The sequence below is a fragment of the Rhinoraja longicauda genome, chromosome 33 (genome assembly GCF_053455715.1).
Source record: "Rhinoraja longicauda isolate Sanriku21f chromosome 33, sRhiLon1.1, whole genome shotgun sequence".
Classification (NCBI taxonomy): domain Eukaryota; kingdom Metazoa; phylum Chordata; class Chondrichthyes; order Rajiformes; family Arhynchobatidae; genus Rhinoraja; species Rhinoraja longicauda.
In genome coordinates, this window is record NC_135985.1 from 12,582,337 (window position 1) to 12,595,931 (window position 13,595).

The 13,595-nt window shown below is 35.8% G+C and overlaps 1 protein-coding gene across 3 annotated transcripts in view; it reads left to right on the top strand.

Annotated features, from left to right (window-relative positions):
* ccpg1 (cell cycle progression 1) overlaps positions 1–13,016 on the top strand; it is a 35,111-nt gene extending 22,095 nt beyond the window's left edge. For 2 of the 3 annotated variants that reach the window (XM_078427468.1, XM_078427466.1), the window contains exons 7-11: positions 1,866–1,904; positions 4,593–4,714; positions 6,680–6,805; positions 9,155–10,599; positions 12,014–13,016. In XM_078427468.1, the coding sequence (XP_078283594.1) occupies positions 1,866–1,904; positions 4,593–4,714; positions 6,680–6,805; positions 9,155–10,599; positions 12,014–12,215 (1,934 nt within the window). In that variant the 3' untranslated portion in view covers positions 12,216–13,016. The remainder of the gene's footprint in view (positions 1–1,865; positions 1,905–4,592; positions 4,715–6,679; positions 6,806–9,154; positions 10,600–12,013) is intronic. The other variant, XM_078427467.1, reaches the window with a different exon arrangement.
* Positions 13,017–13,595: the final 579 nt, after the last annotated feature.

Genomic DNA, 13,595 nt, shown 5'->3' on the forward strand with positions numbered 1-13,595 from the left:
ATTTATAGATTTCTTTTTTTTTCTTGTATGTGTAAAGAAAACAAACAACGTACCAAAAATGTTTTGAATACTAGCATTTTTGTGATGATTCTAATTTATGAAGATTTTTAATGCACCCTTTACAAAAGGAAATCTCAGTCTTCAACTTAATAGCAACTGGGACAGGTGTGATCAGGTCTAAATCCATACACTTCAAAGCATCAAAGTGCTTCAACAAGTGTACTAAATACTAGATTGTCTACTTTTAGTTTAGTTTAGCGATACAGTGCAGAAACAGGCCCTTCGGCCTACTGTCTGCGCCGACCAGCGATCCCCTTACACTAACACTACCCTAGAGACATTTTACAGTTTTTACCGAAGCCATTTAGCCTACAAACCTGTACGTCTTTGGAGTGTGGGAGAAAACCGGAGCTTCCGGGGAGAACGTGCAAACTCCGTACAGACAGCACCAGTCAGGATTGAACCCGGTCTCTGGGCTGTAAGGCAGCAACTCCAGCTGTGCCACGTGCTGCCCAGGTTTTGTTTTAACAATTATATGGTTTAACGATAGTTTTCTATTTGAGCTAACGATAATGCGTGCAGTAGTTAAGATGAGGTTTCTTCATATTGAACATTTGGATTTGAGCCAGCAGCATTCAGAGCATGTACAATTTGGTTTAATATTGGTTGGCTATGTATAGTAAATGCCCCTAACATTTTTTTTAACTGCCATTGTTTCAGCATGTACATATTTATTGAAATTTGTTGGTGCAATGTACAACATTCATAATCTTTTATTTCTTGTAGCATGCAAAAAATCTTGATCGTTAGATTGCAATTTTAATGTTAAGTTTTGATGATTTACTTTAAATATATATGCATGAACTTTTAGAAAAAATGTGCTTTGGTGAATGTCTGCAAAAATACAATGCATGACTTTTAAGAATGGAAAATGCTTTTGAACATTTGCATTACATTTTTTTTGGGGGGAGGGGGGAAGAGTGAAAATGAACTTGAAATATCTAAGTACAAATAATATAAGCATGAACCAATATAATGTTCCTGTCCACTATGTTTCACTTGGATTTATTGCATACTTTTTTATCTTTTGAAAATCATTGTATAATTTTATTGTGACATTCCTAATTGAGGTATGTTAAGCTGTTTATATAAATTGAAAGGTATACCTATTCAATGAAACCCTGCACATAAGCTACAATGTGAATCAGTGCATGCTCAGAAAAAATGTATGCCAAGAAGAGAAAATGTCTGAGGTCTCTAAAAAGATCTTTACATTGCTGTTTTAATTGTTTGAACATACAGTTGGGTTTGTTATAGTTTTAAGAATAATTTATTTTGTGTATATATCGTATATCCTCCACATTTAGTTGCATTTGCCATATCCAAATAATGGATAATAAATAACTTACCCAACTGATCATCGTCTCTTTTGTGGGCACAATTACAATTAATAGCGAGCTAGATATATTTTGATATTTGATTTTTGGGAATCAAATATAGATGCAGTGAAATAGAATACATGTGAATCGTAAATCATCAAATCCAAGAATGAAATGCCACATATTTAAAATGTGATCGGTAGGTCATGTTTTACAATGCCACATCATTCAAAATCCCCTTATGGCTGTTTGATCATTAAACAGGGCGAGAATGTTCAAGTGTAATGGTAAATGAAGCTGCACTGCCACACTTTCAGTTTGTCATGTTGCCAAAGGCAGTAGTGCCTTTTATATGTGTGTACACACATAACTGATTGTAAACCTGCGCATGTACTTGCATTTTTTAGTATTTGTATCGTCTCTGTTGAAATACATGCATCTGGGGTTGAGACTAACCTGCAAATTTAATACTTGATCCCTGTTTAGGAGACTTTCAAGATGGCAGCCAGTTGCCTCTGAAGAGGGGTGAGATGAAGCTCATTTGAAATAATGGGGAGTATGAGAAGGCCATCCTTGCTCTTGATAGCCCCCATTAAACTTTTTCTTTAAAAAAATTGCTTTAAAATGTATATTTTAAGTTTATACTTAGAATTTCAAAAAGATAGAGTACTTATGGGGATTGCTTATTACTTGGAAAAATACTAAGTTAGTGCTCTTAACTGTACACTTTGGCACTCAATTTCTCTCTCACTTCTGGCTTATTAATTTTCACCTTAATGAAGTGATCTCTCTCTGGTAACAATATTTATTTACTGCACTGGTTCTACCCCAGCAAATTGAATTCATGCTCACATTATAGACACTCGTGAGGATCAGTTTTAAAAAAAACCCATGTTCTCCAATGCATATAAAGTTGTGGCTCTTTTGATTTGTGTGCATCATGTGTACCAGAAGCTGGTTAAAGATGGGCCATTTCTTTATTATATAAGCCTCTTGAAATTAGTTGAAGATGCTTCTGGCTCAAGAGAACCAACTAGGATTAAAGCCAATGTCTAATAAAATATAGTCTCCCTGTTCCACTAACTTTGCACAATGAAACGGTTTCAATGCAGTTTAATTTGTTTGATGAGAAACAATGATTATTATTTCTCAATCTTTGAGCTATATTGTTGAAATATTTCTGAATAGAGGATACTTTAACATTATTTTACTATCTTTTGAACTAAAAGTAACTCGTTTGAAAAGAATACACACAGTAGTCAGTGCTAAATTAGGAAAAATAATAATTAAACTGATGCGGCCTAAATTCACATCTCCAATATTCCTAATATTTTTATGTTATTGTATATAATTCACTACTTTTTATGTTCTTGTTTTACTCCCATTTATTTCCATGCCCTGTCCTTCAATAATTGTTGTTAGCTCTCTGGTACCAAGTCAAGTCAAGTCAAATTTATTTGTCACATACACATACACGATGTGCAGTAAAATGAAAGTGCCAATGCCTGCGGGTTGTGCACAAAAAGAACCAGTCTATGGGGTAAGGCTAAATCTGGCACTCCTTCGGTTTATGCATCTGGAAACCAACCTCTTCTAGGCTACATGGCTTTGTGCTTTGTCTAAGGATATTTTTATTCATTAGACCATCAAGAAAACTGCCGAACTGTTCTGACCCTCAATTGCAGATAGAATCTAAATGAAGTTCTTGCTTGAACTTGTGAATTATTTGTTTAGGTTTATTTGTGAGCTAATACTTCACTGTATTGGCCATTTACTTTGTGCATGTCCACTGAATCTCTTTTCCTCAACATGCCAGTATGAGTGACACTAAATCCGAGGGAAATGTATCTGCAACATTGAATTGAACCAGACAACTGCATGTACACACAAAAATTGATTGTTCATTAGTTACTGTTGAGGTGACTTTTCCGGGTGTCAGCAATTTATTTGAAATTTCAAGAGCTATAAGTGAAAATGTGAACATCAAGATGGGTTTTGTAAAAACAAGATTATACTTGCATTTTAAAATGCCTTGCAAACCTTCAACAATTGCTCTCCCTTTTAAATATAATAATATTTTAATGCAACCGGCTGCATTAATAAGCATTAAAAAGAATATGGCGCAACAGTGCTATGAACTAATGCTTAAAAAATTAAGAGCAGGCATGAGAAGTTTGCCTCCTGGGTTATCTCATTTGAAAGTGGACCAAAAGGTCCAGTTGGTGGCTGCCTGGAAATTGGCAGCAGAAAATGTAAATTAAATTGACTGAAAAAAGTGTCATTTACATTGGGAGAAACTACAAAACAAAAAACGAATATTTAAAAATCAAGAAAAAAAGAACACAGTTTTTGTAAATTCTAGTTTAAAAAAATTGAGCTAGCATTGGGAAGCTTGTACTGGATGGATTTTACCTTTGCAGGTTAAGACATTATGTAAAGGGAAAACTGCCTCACCTCCTCAGGACCACATGGCAGTTGTAATAGTGTTGTACATAAAATTTAAGAAAAGAAAATTGGATAAGTTGAGTGAGTAGTTTCAAATGTAATTTTGTGTAGATACTAAATAATATGCTTATTGGCAATCTAAAGTAAAACAAAATGTTGGCAACATTCAGGAAACCGGCCTCATCTGCAGAGAGAGCAATAGAGTTGATTTTGCTTCTAGTGAATAATTTAAAGCACTTTTGTGTTTGTAGCTTAATATTGGCCTGCTCATGGTTTTAGTGGGTCATCGTTTTATTTCTAGCAATCATTTTGCACAACTTGGATGATCCGCAAAAGTGAAAGCTCAAAAAAAATTTGCTTTATTCTTGCAAAATCTTTTTTAACTCGTGGAAATGATCATTTGTTAATGTTGAAAATACTTAAATTTATGCGCACAAAGTAGGGTAAACTTTAATTTTCAATTGAAGCTGAGGAAAGTGAAGAGTTGAATGCTTGTTTAAAGTATAAAGTTGGGATGACTTGACTGCGACAGCTAATGAAATATCAATCGTCACATTTCTATAAAGAACACTTTAGAAAAGTGTGGTTATAGATATTTTTGGGGTTACATTACTGCATTTACTTCACAAATCATTATCTCATCACTTACATGTGAATGGTAGATCTTCCATATTTATCAAGTAAACATCCAATAATGCACTGGTAAGATAACATCCAAAAGTCTTTTTTTGATAGTGCGATGGTGTGTTTTGTTTTGGATAATTGCAGGGACGACCCAAATACAAGAACAGCAGAAAATTGTAGAAAAAATCCATGAAGAAGAATTGAATGATATGAAGGATGATCTCTTTCAGTGCCAAAAGGATCAAGACCCCTATACAGACAGTATGGTAGGTCATTAAATCGTAATGTTTCACAGACACAAGGCTTACCTTGTGTACCTCTTTCCTAGCCAAAATAAATAATCTCCCAATAAAATTGTAAAATAAAAAATAAATAATGTATACTAGCATTCGATATGTCAAGAAGCAAATTGATTAGTCTCCTGAAAAAACAATTTCTGAACGCATCTCGGTGAAACTGCAAAGTGTTGAATAGTCTTTTTTTGTGTGGCTTTCACTGTTATGCAACTTTCAAAATGTGAATTTGTTGAGATTCATTGATGAGAGGCCCTCTGAAAATCTTTAGGAGAAAAATTGCTCGATTTACAAACGCTTTGCCATTTGGGCATTTTTTTTTCAGCATTCTTTTCCAATTCCTGGCAATTAGATTGTTTAACTTATTCACTTTGCTTCCCAGGTTGACCATGCAAACATATTTTTCTCCCTCGCTAGGTTTGTGCTTGCACTGTCCTCTTTCACCACCAGATCCTCCCCACCATGACCACAATCGCCCAAATTCAACTCCCAAATTATTAAGAACCCTTGAATTCTGGTCTAGCACATTCATGATTTGGTTAAATTGGAGTGTAGCATTGGTGTTTTTCTCTTTGAACATGATTGACCTTTCCAGATTCTGTGACTTACAAAATAGTTTTCCAGTGGCATGTTTCTGAAATAACTTTATTTTTACTCATTCAGCTTTGCTTATCAAAGCACAATTGACCTGAGTTGACTTTACCAAGTTCTGCAACTATCTTCCCTCAAGTATAATATGTTTAGTTTAGAGATACAGTGTGAAAATGTGTTTGAACGTTTCATGCAGAATGTTGCGTATTAAAATACTTGGATAATTACCCTGTCTACACTAATAAGAACAAGTTCATAGTCCAGATTTTATGTTGAATGTATATTCTATAGGGGTAGAGGTGATAGTTGTGATGGCTAGAAGACTGGAAATATGAGTTTATAGAAAATCCTGCAGAACTCAACTCCATGTCTTTAAGTGGGGTTTCAGGGATATGTTCGTATTGGATATCCCATATTTCCGTAGGAAATTGGCTGTCCTGTAGAAGTCCGGGCACCTAAACTAAAAGGCCCCAAGGCCAGGATTTTAGGGTCAGCAGAGACCATCCTGACTGGGGAAAATAGAAATTTGCTTTGCTGGAAATCTGCCATTGTGGACTTCAGGGGAAAAGGGTGGGAAATTTTGCCTGGTGAGGAACAAATTCCATCCATAATCTTTTTAAAAAAAGGTTTCTTCTGGACAGTATCCTGAGCACAAGATATTTGTATTTGTTTGCCAACCACACTGCCCAATCCCCTACTGAAAGTGAATTAGGTTCAGCATGCTGTCTGCGTTGTAGATAATTTAATTATACCATCTGTTGAGGCTATTCTGAAGTAATTACAGTATACATTCTATAAAATAACAGGCAAGTGGTGTTGTCTAATACTGAACATCAGTCAGTACATTCAGCGAGTGAAGAGTGGGGTTAAAGTCATAAATTATGTGATTGGTGTAGAATTAGGCCATTCAGCCCATCTAGTCTACTCCATCATACAATCATGGCTGATCTATCTCTCCCTCCTAACCTCATTCTCCTCATCTCCTTCCTAAAAGAACGTCCTTTAATTCTGAGGCCATGACCTCCAGTCCTAGACTCTCCCACTAGTGGAAACATCCTCTCCACATCCACTCTATCCAAGCCTTTTCACTATTCTGTATGTTTCAACGAGGTCCCCCCCTCATTCTTCTAAACTCCAGCGAGTATAGGCCCAGTGCCGACAAACGCTAATCATAGGTTAACCTACTAATTCCTGGGATCATTCTTGTAAACCTCCTCTGGATCCTCTCCAGAGCCAGTTGGGGAAATAAATAAGATTACAGCAAAATAATTTGCAATTTTAGTGGTAATAAATACAATTTATTATGTTAGCTTCACTAACATTTATAGATATCCTGTTGTAAATTAGGATGGAACTGAAGATTTATTGGAAGAAAAAAAGGAAGATCCTGACATGCTTCTGACACTGACTGAACAAATGGATAAAATGAAAAGGGAGAATCAGCAACTGAAACAAAAACAAACAGAACTTCAGGTACTAACTGCTCTTGGATACCTGTATTGATTTTCTTGATATATTATAAAGCACATTATTTGTATTGAAATTAGTAAAATGTTATCAAATATTATGGATTAAATACAGGATCTGCCAGTATTCTCCAGATTGATCTAAATTCTCCAGCAAACAAACCTGAATAATTAGTTTTGTGCTATTGTTCAGATCATTATCGATTGTTGAAGTCGGGTATGAGTGCCCTGTCGGAGCCTTTCTGTGGGTCTTGAGATGGCTGAAAAGGCTGATTCCAGAGCCACAGACTTTATTGCAGTATGTCCCTCCAGGTGAACGCCTGCGAGTGAAATCTTTTAACATGCACGAACATTCACCACGCCATCTTGTCAGACACCTACCCGAGTCCAACTCCATGGAATGTTGGGAGTTAATCTCTGCTTTGCCAGGAACCTCCCCCTCAAACTTCCTGCCATGGCTGACCCCTGCCAGGAGCATTCTCCAAATGGTTCGGCTCCCAGGATCTTAGACACATGCAAGCCTCTCCACAAAGTGGTTCGTAAGTTCATAAGTGATAGGAATAGAATTAGGCCATTCGGCCCATCAAGTCTGCTCCGCAATTCAATCATGGCTGATCAATCTTTCCCTCTTAACCCCATTCTCCTCCCTTCTCCCCACCCTCCCTTCTCCCCATAACCCATGACTGAAGACCACAGAGAAGGCTGTTCAGATTACAGAAAGCATGAAGCATTTCTGTATATTTGAAATTAGCAGATATTTTCCATGTCTAATGCAATTCATAAATGATGCCATCATGAACAATCTATCCATTCACTTTAAGTATAATTAATATGCATAAATTACTTTCTAATTCTCCTCCATCCTTATTCAATATTATTCTTTAACCCTCTATTCTAAGATGCCTTTTGATTTCTTTCTCACATCTACAATGGCATAAAACTAAAAATATCAGGGTCAATGTTATTTCTGTGTGCTCGTTTAGACAATGCAGTGAATATTTAAATTTTAGCATCATTATTCTGATATCAGAAGGCTTTTTAGAACAAGTGTAAATTGATTCCATTCAGGACAATGAAGTCATTACATTTCTACAAATGTTAGTTTGTAAGATTATTTGCTCTTGTACTACTTGGCATTCTGTGGATGACTGAACACAGCGTACAAAAGTACACAGATGGCAATATACTTTTGCCGTCCAGAATGAGTTCCTAGATGACCTGGTGAATCACTTTCTCTCAAAAGTATTTCTCTATGCTCAGAGGAGTAATGGATTACCGATGAAATATTAAGTTATTTTCAAGTGTTTTATTGTCATATGTCCTGAAATGGAACAAATTAAATTCTTATTTACAGCAGCATAACACAAATGCAAATATAGCACCATAACATTGTAATAAAGAACAAAAAAGTTCTATAACAAGCAATAATGGTGCAAAGACACGAAAATGCCCGCAAATCTATTTAACTTGGAGCCTGTTTGGAGGTTGTAGTGTTTAATAGTCTGATGATTGTAGGGAAGAAGCTGTTACTGAAACTGGATGTTAGTTTTCAGGCTCCCATACCACCTTCCCAATAGCAGGAGTGAAATGAGAGTATGGCCAGTGTGGTGTGGGTCTCTAATGCTGGCTACCTTTTTTCGGCAGAGACTCCTATAGATCTAATGGGGAGGTCGGTACTCATGATAGACTGGGCAGTGTTCACCACTTTTTGTAATCTTTGTTCGTGAGCATTTGAGTTGCCAAACCAGGCCATGATACAACCAGTCAATATGCTCTCTCCTGTACACCTGTAGAAGTTTAAGAGAGTATTTATTGACATACTGAATCTCCTCAATCTTCTAAGGAAGTAGAGGTGTTGATCAGCTTTCTTTATGATTGCATGTATCTTTTCAGATAGGTACTCTTAAATACTGTTTTTCATAATTGATGACCATTGCTGTGAAAAGCTTGTGGTATGTGAGATTGGAATTTCCCAGCAAGTTAGGGGTGGTAACTACAACTTAAAGGTTTCTACAGATGAGATTTCTATTTTTCCAAAGAAATTGTTACAATAGAAAATAGTTTGATTCCCCATCTGCTTCAGTGATTTCCAGAAAAGACTGTTCAGAAAATATGGTGACCATCTACTAGTAACAGCAGAAGGGATACCTATTTAGAATTTTCAATCATTTCAGTAAGGTCTTTCAATAGGTCTATTCAGAATATTTGAAATATAGCATGTACTTAATGGTTATTGAAATGTAGAATTCGGCTCCTATTTAATTTTGTTGCCCTACAATATGACCAATAAACTGACTTTATAATACGCATTACCATTACAAATGGATATTTAACCATTTTTATTATGATTATTTAGTCACAAGGAAAAAACTTGGAAACTCGTTTAAAAGAAACTGTGGATGAGAGGCTTTCTGTTGAGTTACAGCAGCAAATGCTTGCCAAAGAAAACCAGCGTATGAAGGAATCCCTGGAGCATGAAGAGAAAGCATTATCCTTGTTGCAGAATGAGCTTCGGAAATTGAGGGAACAAATCAGGACATTGGAAGGAAAGGGAATGGATGCTGAAACAATCATCACGGAAAACCAGAGACTAAAGGATCATCTCGAAGAAGAAAAACAACAAGTACACAGTTTCCTTCTACAGAAGGGGACCCTTGTGACTGAGGCTCAGATGCTAAGAAAGGAATTGGATAAAGAAAGAGAAATAACTGACGCACTGCGTAAGGAACTGGATACTTTGAGTCATTTTCAATCTATGCCTAATACAGCCCAAGATGGTAAAATAACAGAAGGTTTACAAACAAGACTTGCAGAGCTAGAGAAAAAATTGGATTTTGAACAGCAACGCTCTGACTTGTGGGAAAGACTTTATATTGAATCAAAGGAAGAAAACACAGACCCTGAAACTAAGGAAACAGCAAAACAAGAGACAAAAACAAATCGGGAGTTTTATGGAACTAGGGATAAAAAGAAACAATCTAAAGGCTTTATAAGATCATTTAAGAATACGTTTGACGCTGTGAAAAACTCAACTAAAGAGTTTGTGCGTCATCATAAAGAAAAGATTAAACTGGCAAAAGAAGCCGTTAAAGAAAATTTGAAGAGATTCTCTGATTCTGTTAAATCCACATTCCAGAACTTCCAAAACTCAGCAAAAAAATTATTTCACAAAAATAAGAGGCGTGATGATGCAGGAGATGCAAAAACTAGACGTCATGGATACCAGCAACGTCACAATGAACACCCATGTAAAATGAACAAGTGCAGACAACACGGTGTTCATGAAGACAAAGATTCCTATCAGTATAAAACCAGACAAGCCACTCATGAGGAGACCCATGGTAGCAATTCAAGGAAACCACACAGAATGCACACTGTGAACTCTCACAATTTTGAATCGGGTGAACATGATCACTTGGGAAAACATGCACACTATAAGAGCCCTAAAGGTTGCTCTGATGTTTTTGAATGTGCCCACCAAGAATCTTTGAGCCTATTTAATAAAGTCCTTGACCCAATCAAGATGGAAGACTTTCACAAGCTTCTCCATAATTACCTTCAACGAGAGATGATTGACTTCCAACGCTGGAGTGAGCTGGAGAAATTTATCAACCGTTTTTTCCGTAATGGGCTTTTTATACATGACCAAATGTTATTCTCTGATTTTGTTAATGATGTCGAAGATTATCTTGAAGATATTGCAGAGCACCAAGAAGGCAACCATGATGGTTTTGATGACCTGGATGGATACATCTATCAGCACTTGTTTGGTGACAATTACATTAATCAATTTGGACCATGGTAATAGTTTGCTCTTTTATCCAGTTGATTTAGAATTGTTTGTTTCTGAATTTATTTAAGTTGTACGATTATATTTACTTGATATTCAGAATTTAACTCGCCATTTGAAATTGGCCGATATAGAGCACGATACTGTATATAACTTTGGGATTGGTTTTCGATTTGATTCATGATTGATTCAACCCTGGCCAATAGGAATTTGCTAAACTAAAAGCCACCAGAGGCTAAAAATGTAAAATAAAAACAGAAAATACTGGATGTCCTCAGCATCTGTGGAAAGAGAAATAGTTTGCATTTTGGTTGATGGCTGTTCCTCCACTACTGAAACTTTGAATGTCTTTTTCCGTCGTGTTGCCAACCTGCTGAGAACTGTCCAGTATTTTCTGTTATATTTGGAATTCTGTAATGAATGTTTTGGGTGTAGGAGTGGGTAAACACTCATAACAGAATTTCAGCTAGAAATAGTAGAGACAAACAAAATTCCTGAAATATTAACTTACAAAGAAATCTTAAGAACTACAACTTTATTCTCATATTTGGCAAACTGTAAGGACTACCAGATTTCCGTTCATGACATATTCCAGCCTATAAAAGTATTCTACACCTGTTTCTTTTTAACTGTGTAAGAGGTATTGAAGATCAATTTCAATAATTTCCTGTCAGTTGGGGCCTGCCAGTGTCTTCATCGGAATCTGCACTGAATATTCCATTGCCAGTTTGGACCGCAGATGTTTAGTTTTCTACTTTACATATCCATTAATAGAAGATAGATTCATCAAATCAAACCCACTTCATTTAGGATCCCTCAATAAGAAAAAGATTCATTACTTTTGAACATTGAACAGTACTGGATAGAAGCAGGCCCTTTGGCCCACAATGTCTGAACATGATGCCAAGACCAAATCTGCCTGCACATAATCCATATCCCTCCATTCCTGAAAATTCACATGGCTATCCAAAAGGCTCTTAAATGCCACTCTCAAATCTGTCTCTACCACCAACCCCAGTTCCAGGGACTCACCACCCTCTGCATACATCATCTTTAAACTTTGCCCCTCTCACCTTAATTTTGATTGATTGATTGAGTCTATTGATTGATATCTAGGTAGTCTATTAATTGAAAAATGAAATATATGTATAATATTTGCTGATGGGCAATAAAATATTTCCTCAACCTGCTGAGTTCCTTTTTGCTTTACCAATGCTCCAGGACCAAGTATCAAATGGATCATTGTTAATACATTCATCTACTCCTTTTCTAATGTAAGATTATTATAATGCTGCTTGAAATGTGGCCATAGTATTTCTAAAAACTTAGTGCACTTATAATAATGCACATTGGGAATTGCAAATTAATAGAACAATCTTGGCTATTTCACTCAAAAGCCATAATGAATAATTTTTATCTTTGCAGTCCACTTTATGATGCTGATAAATACAGAAAACATAATTCTAAACATGCATCTGGCTCCAGGCAACAGAGACCTGAAAGGAAATACCAGCAGGCTTACCACCACAGGGATTGCAAATGGAACAAGCCAGGACGTACCAATGGAAGACACATGGCGAATGTTGAAATTGAGCTGGGGCCGATGCCTTTTGACCCAAAATATTAAATGGGTGTGTTCTTCATAAGTATGTGTTTGAACATGTTCAGGCTTATCTGATTGCTGTTTGTGGTACATGCCTAAGAATAATGTCGTTTGTTTTGAAACAATATGCATTTCATTTGACTTTGAATAATAAGAGAGTAGATGTAGTTTTGCTAATAATATTCCATCTGTATTTGCAAAGTGCTGGTCAGAGATTTCCTGAGCAGTTGTGTTGTGCAAAGTATGTTCTGCTAAACAAAGTTTAGGATTAAGTAAGAGTTAAAGTTGCTGGATCTTTAATGTATTTACAAAGTCTTTTCGTATACTGGTGTATGTGCATGAAATGCAAGCCTCTTTTGCCTTAGCAAATTCGTAATTTGCTATCATGTGAACCTAAATTCCATATTGTGTAAATTATTAATATTGGTGTGCTGAATTTAAATTTCTTTTGAAGATTGTAATTTAATTCCATGGCAAAAATTGGTCCATTTTTACCTTCCCCCATGTTGTGAATAATTTTACACAAATATATATATTTGCCTTTTATGATTTCAATGGATAGAGATGGGTTGCATTTTTTTATTTAAAATCAATTACATTGCATCTACATTTTCCATTTGACAAAATGAACAATTGTAGGCAAACAAAAATGTTAAAATCAATTGATAATAAAAGTTCTGGCTTAATTCTTTATTTGTGAAGCTGTTTTATTTGTGTGGCAAGTTTGTATGTGCTTAAGAATATATGAAACGGGAAGTCACCCAATATTTCTACATGTACATGAATCTGATTTACTGTATACTGATGCAGCAACTGCAAAAAATAAATTCTATAGTTTCAAAATGTTTTTTTCATTAATTTAAGAACTTGGTTTTCAGTCTTTTTGGGACCATTATTTGAGTTTCTTGATTCAACAGACCATCTCCGATGCCTGAAGAGAGGTTCTGACTTGAAACATCACCTATGCATGTTCTCCAGAGATGCTGCCTGACTGGCTGAGTTAGTTCAACACTTTTTTAATTTCTAAAGTAAACTTGTTTCCAAAGAGAGAAATGTTAGAATGGCAGCAAAATATATAAGGAATTTATTGGGTATGATCTTGTTCCATCAATACCTGGTAAAAAGGAAAAAAATCTGAAGAAAGTTCAACCTTCTGCCATAATCCCTCTTTCACTAACATCTATCACAATTCAATGGTGGTAATAAATCGAGACATCAGATATAAGGAAAGCAGCCTTGCAAATTAACAATCTCTTTCACCTTTATGAATAAAATCCACTTAAGATGAGGTCTTAACTTTTCTTAGTTCCCTATGTTATTAAGATCTTGTGTTGCACATATTTATGTTCAATATTGTTACACCACTTTAATTGACTAATTCAGCACTGTTATATATTTTATGGT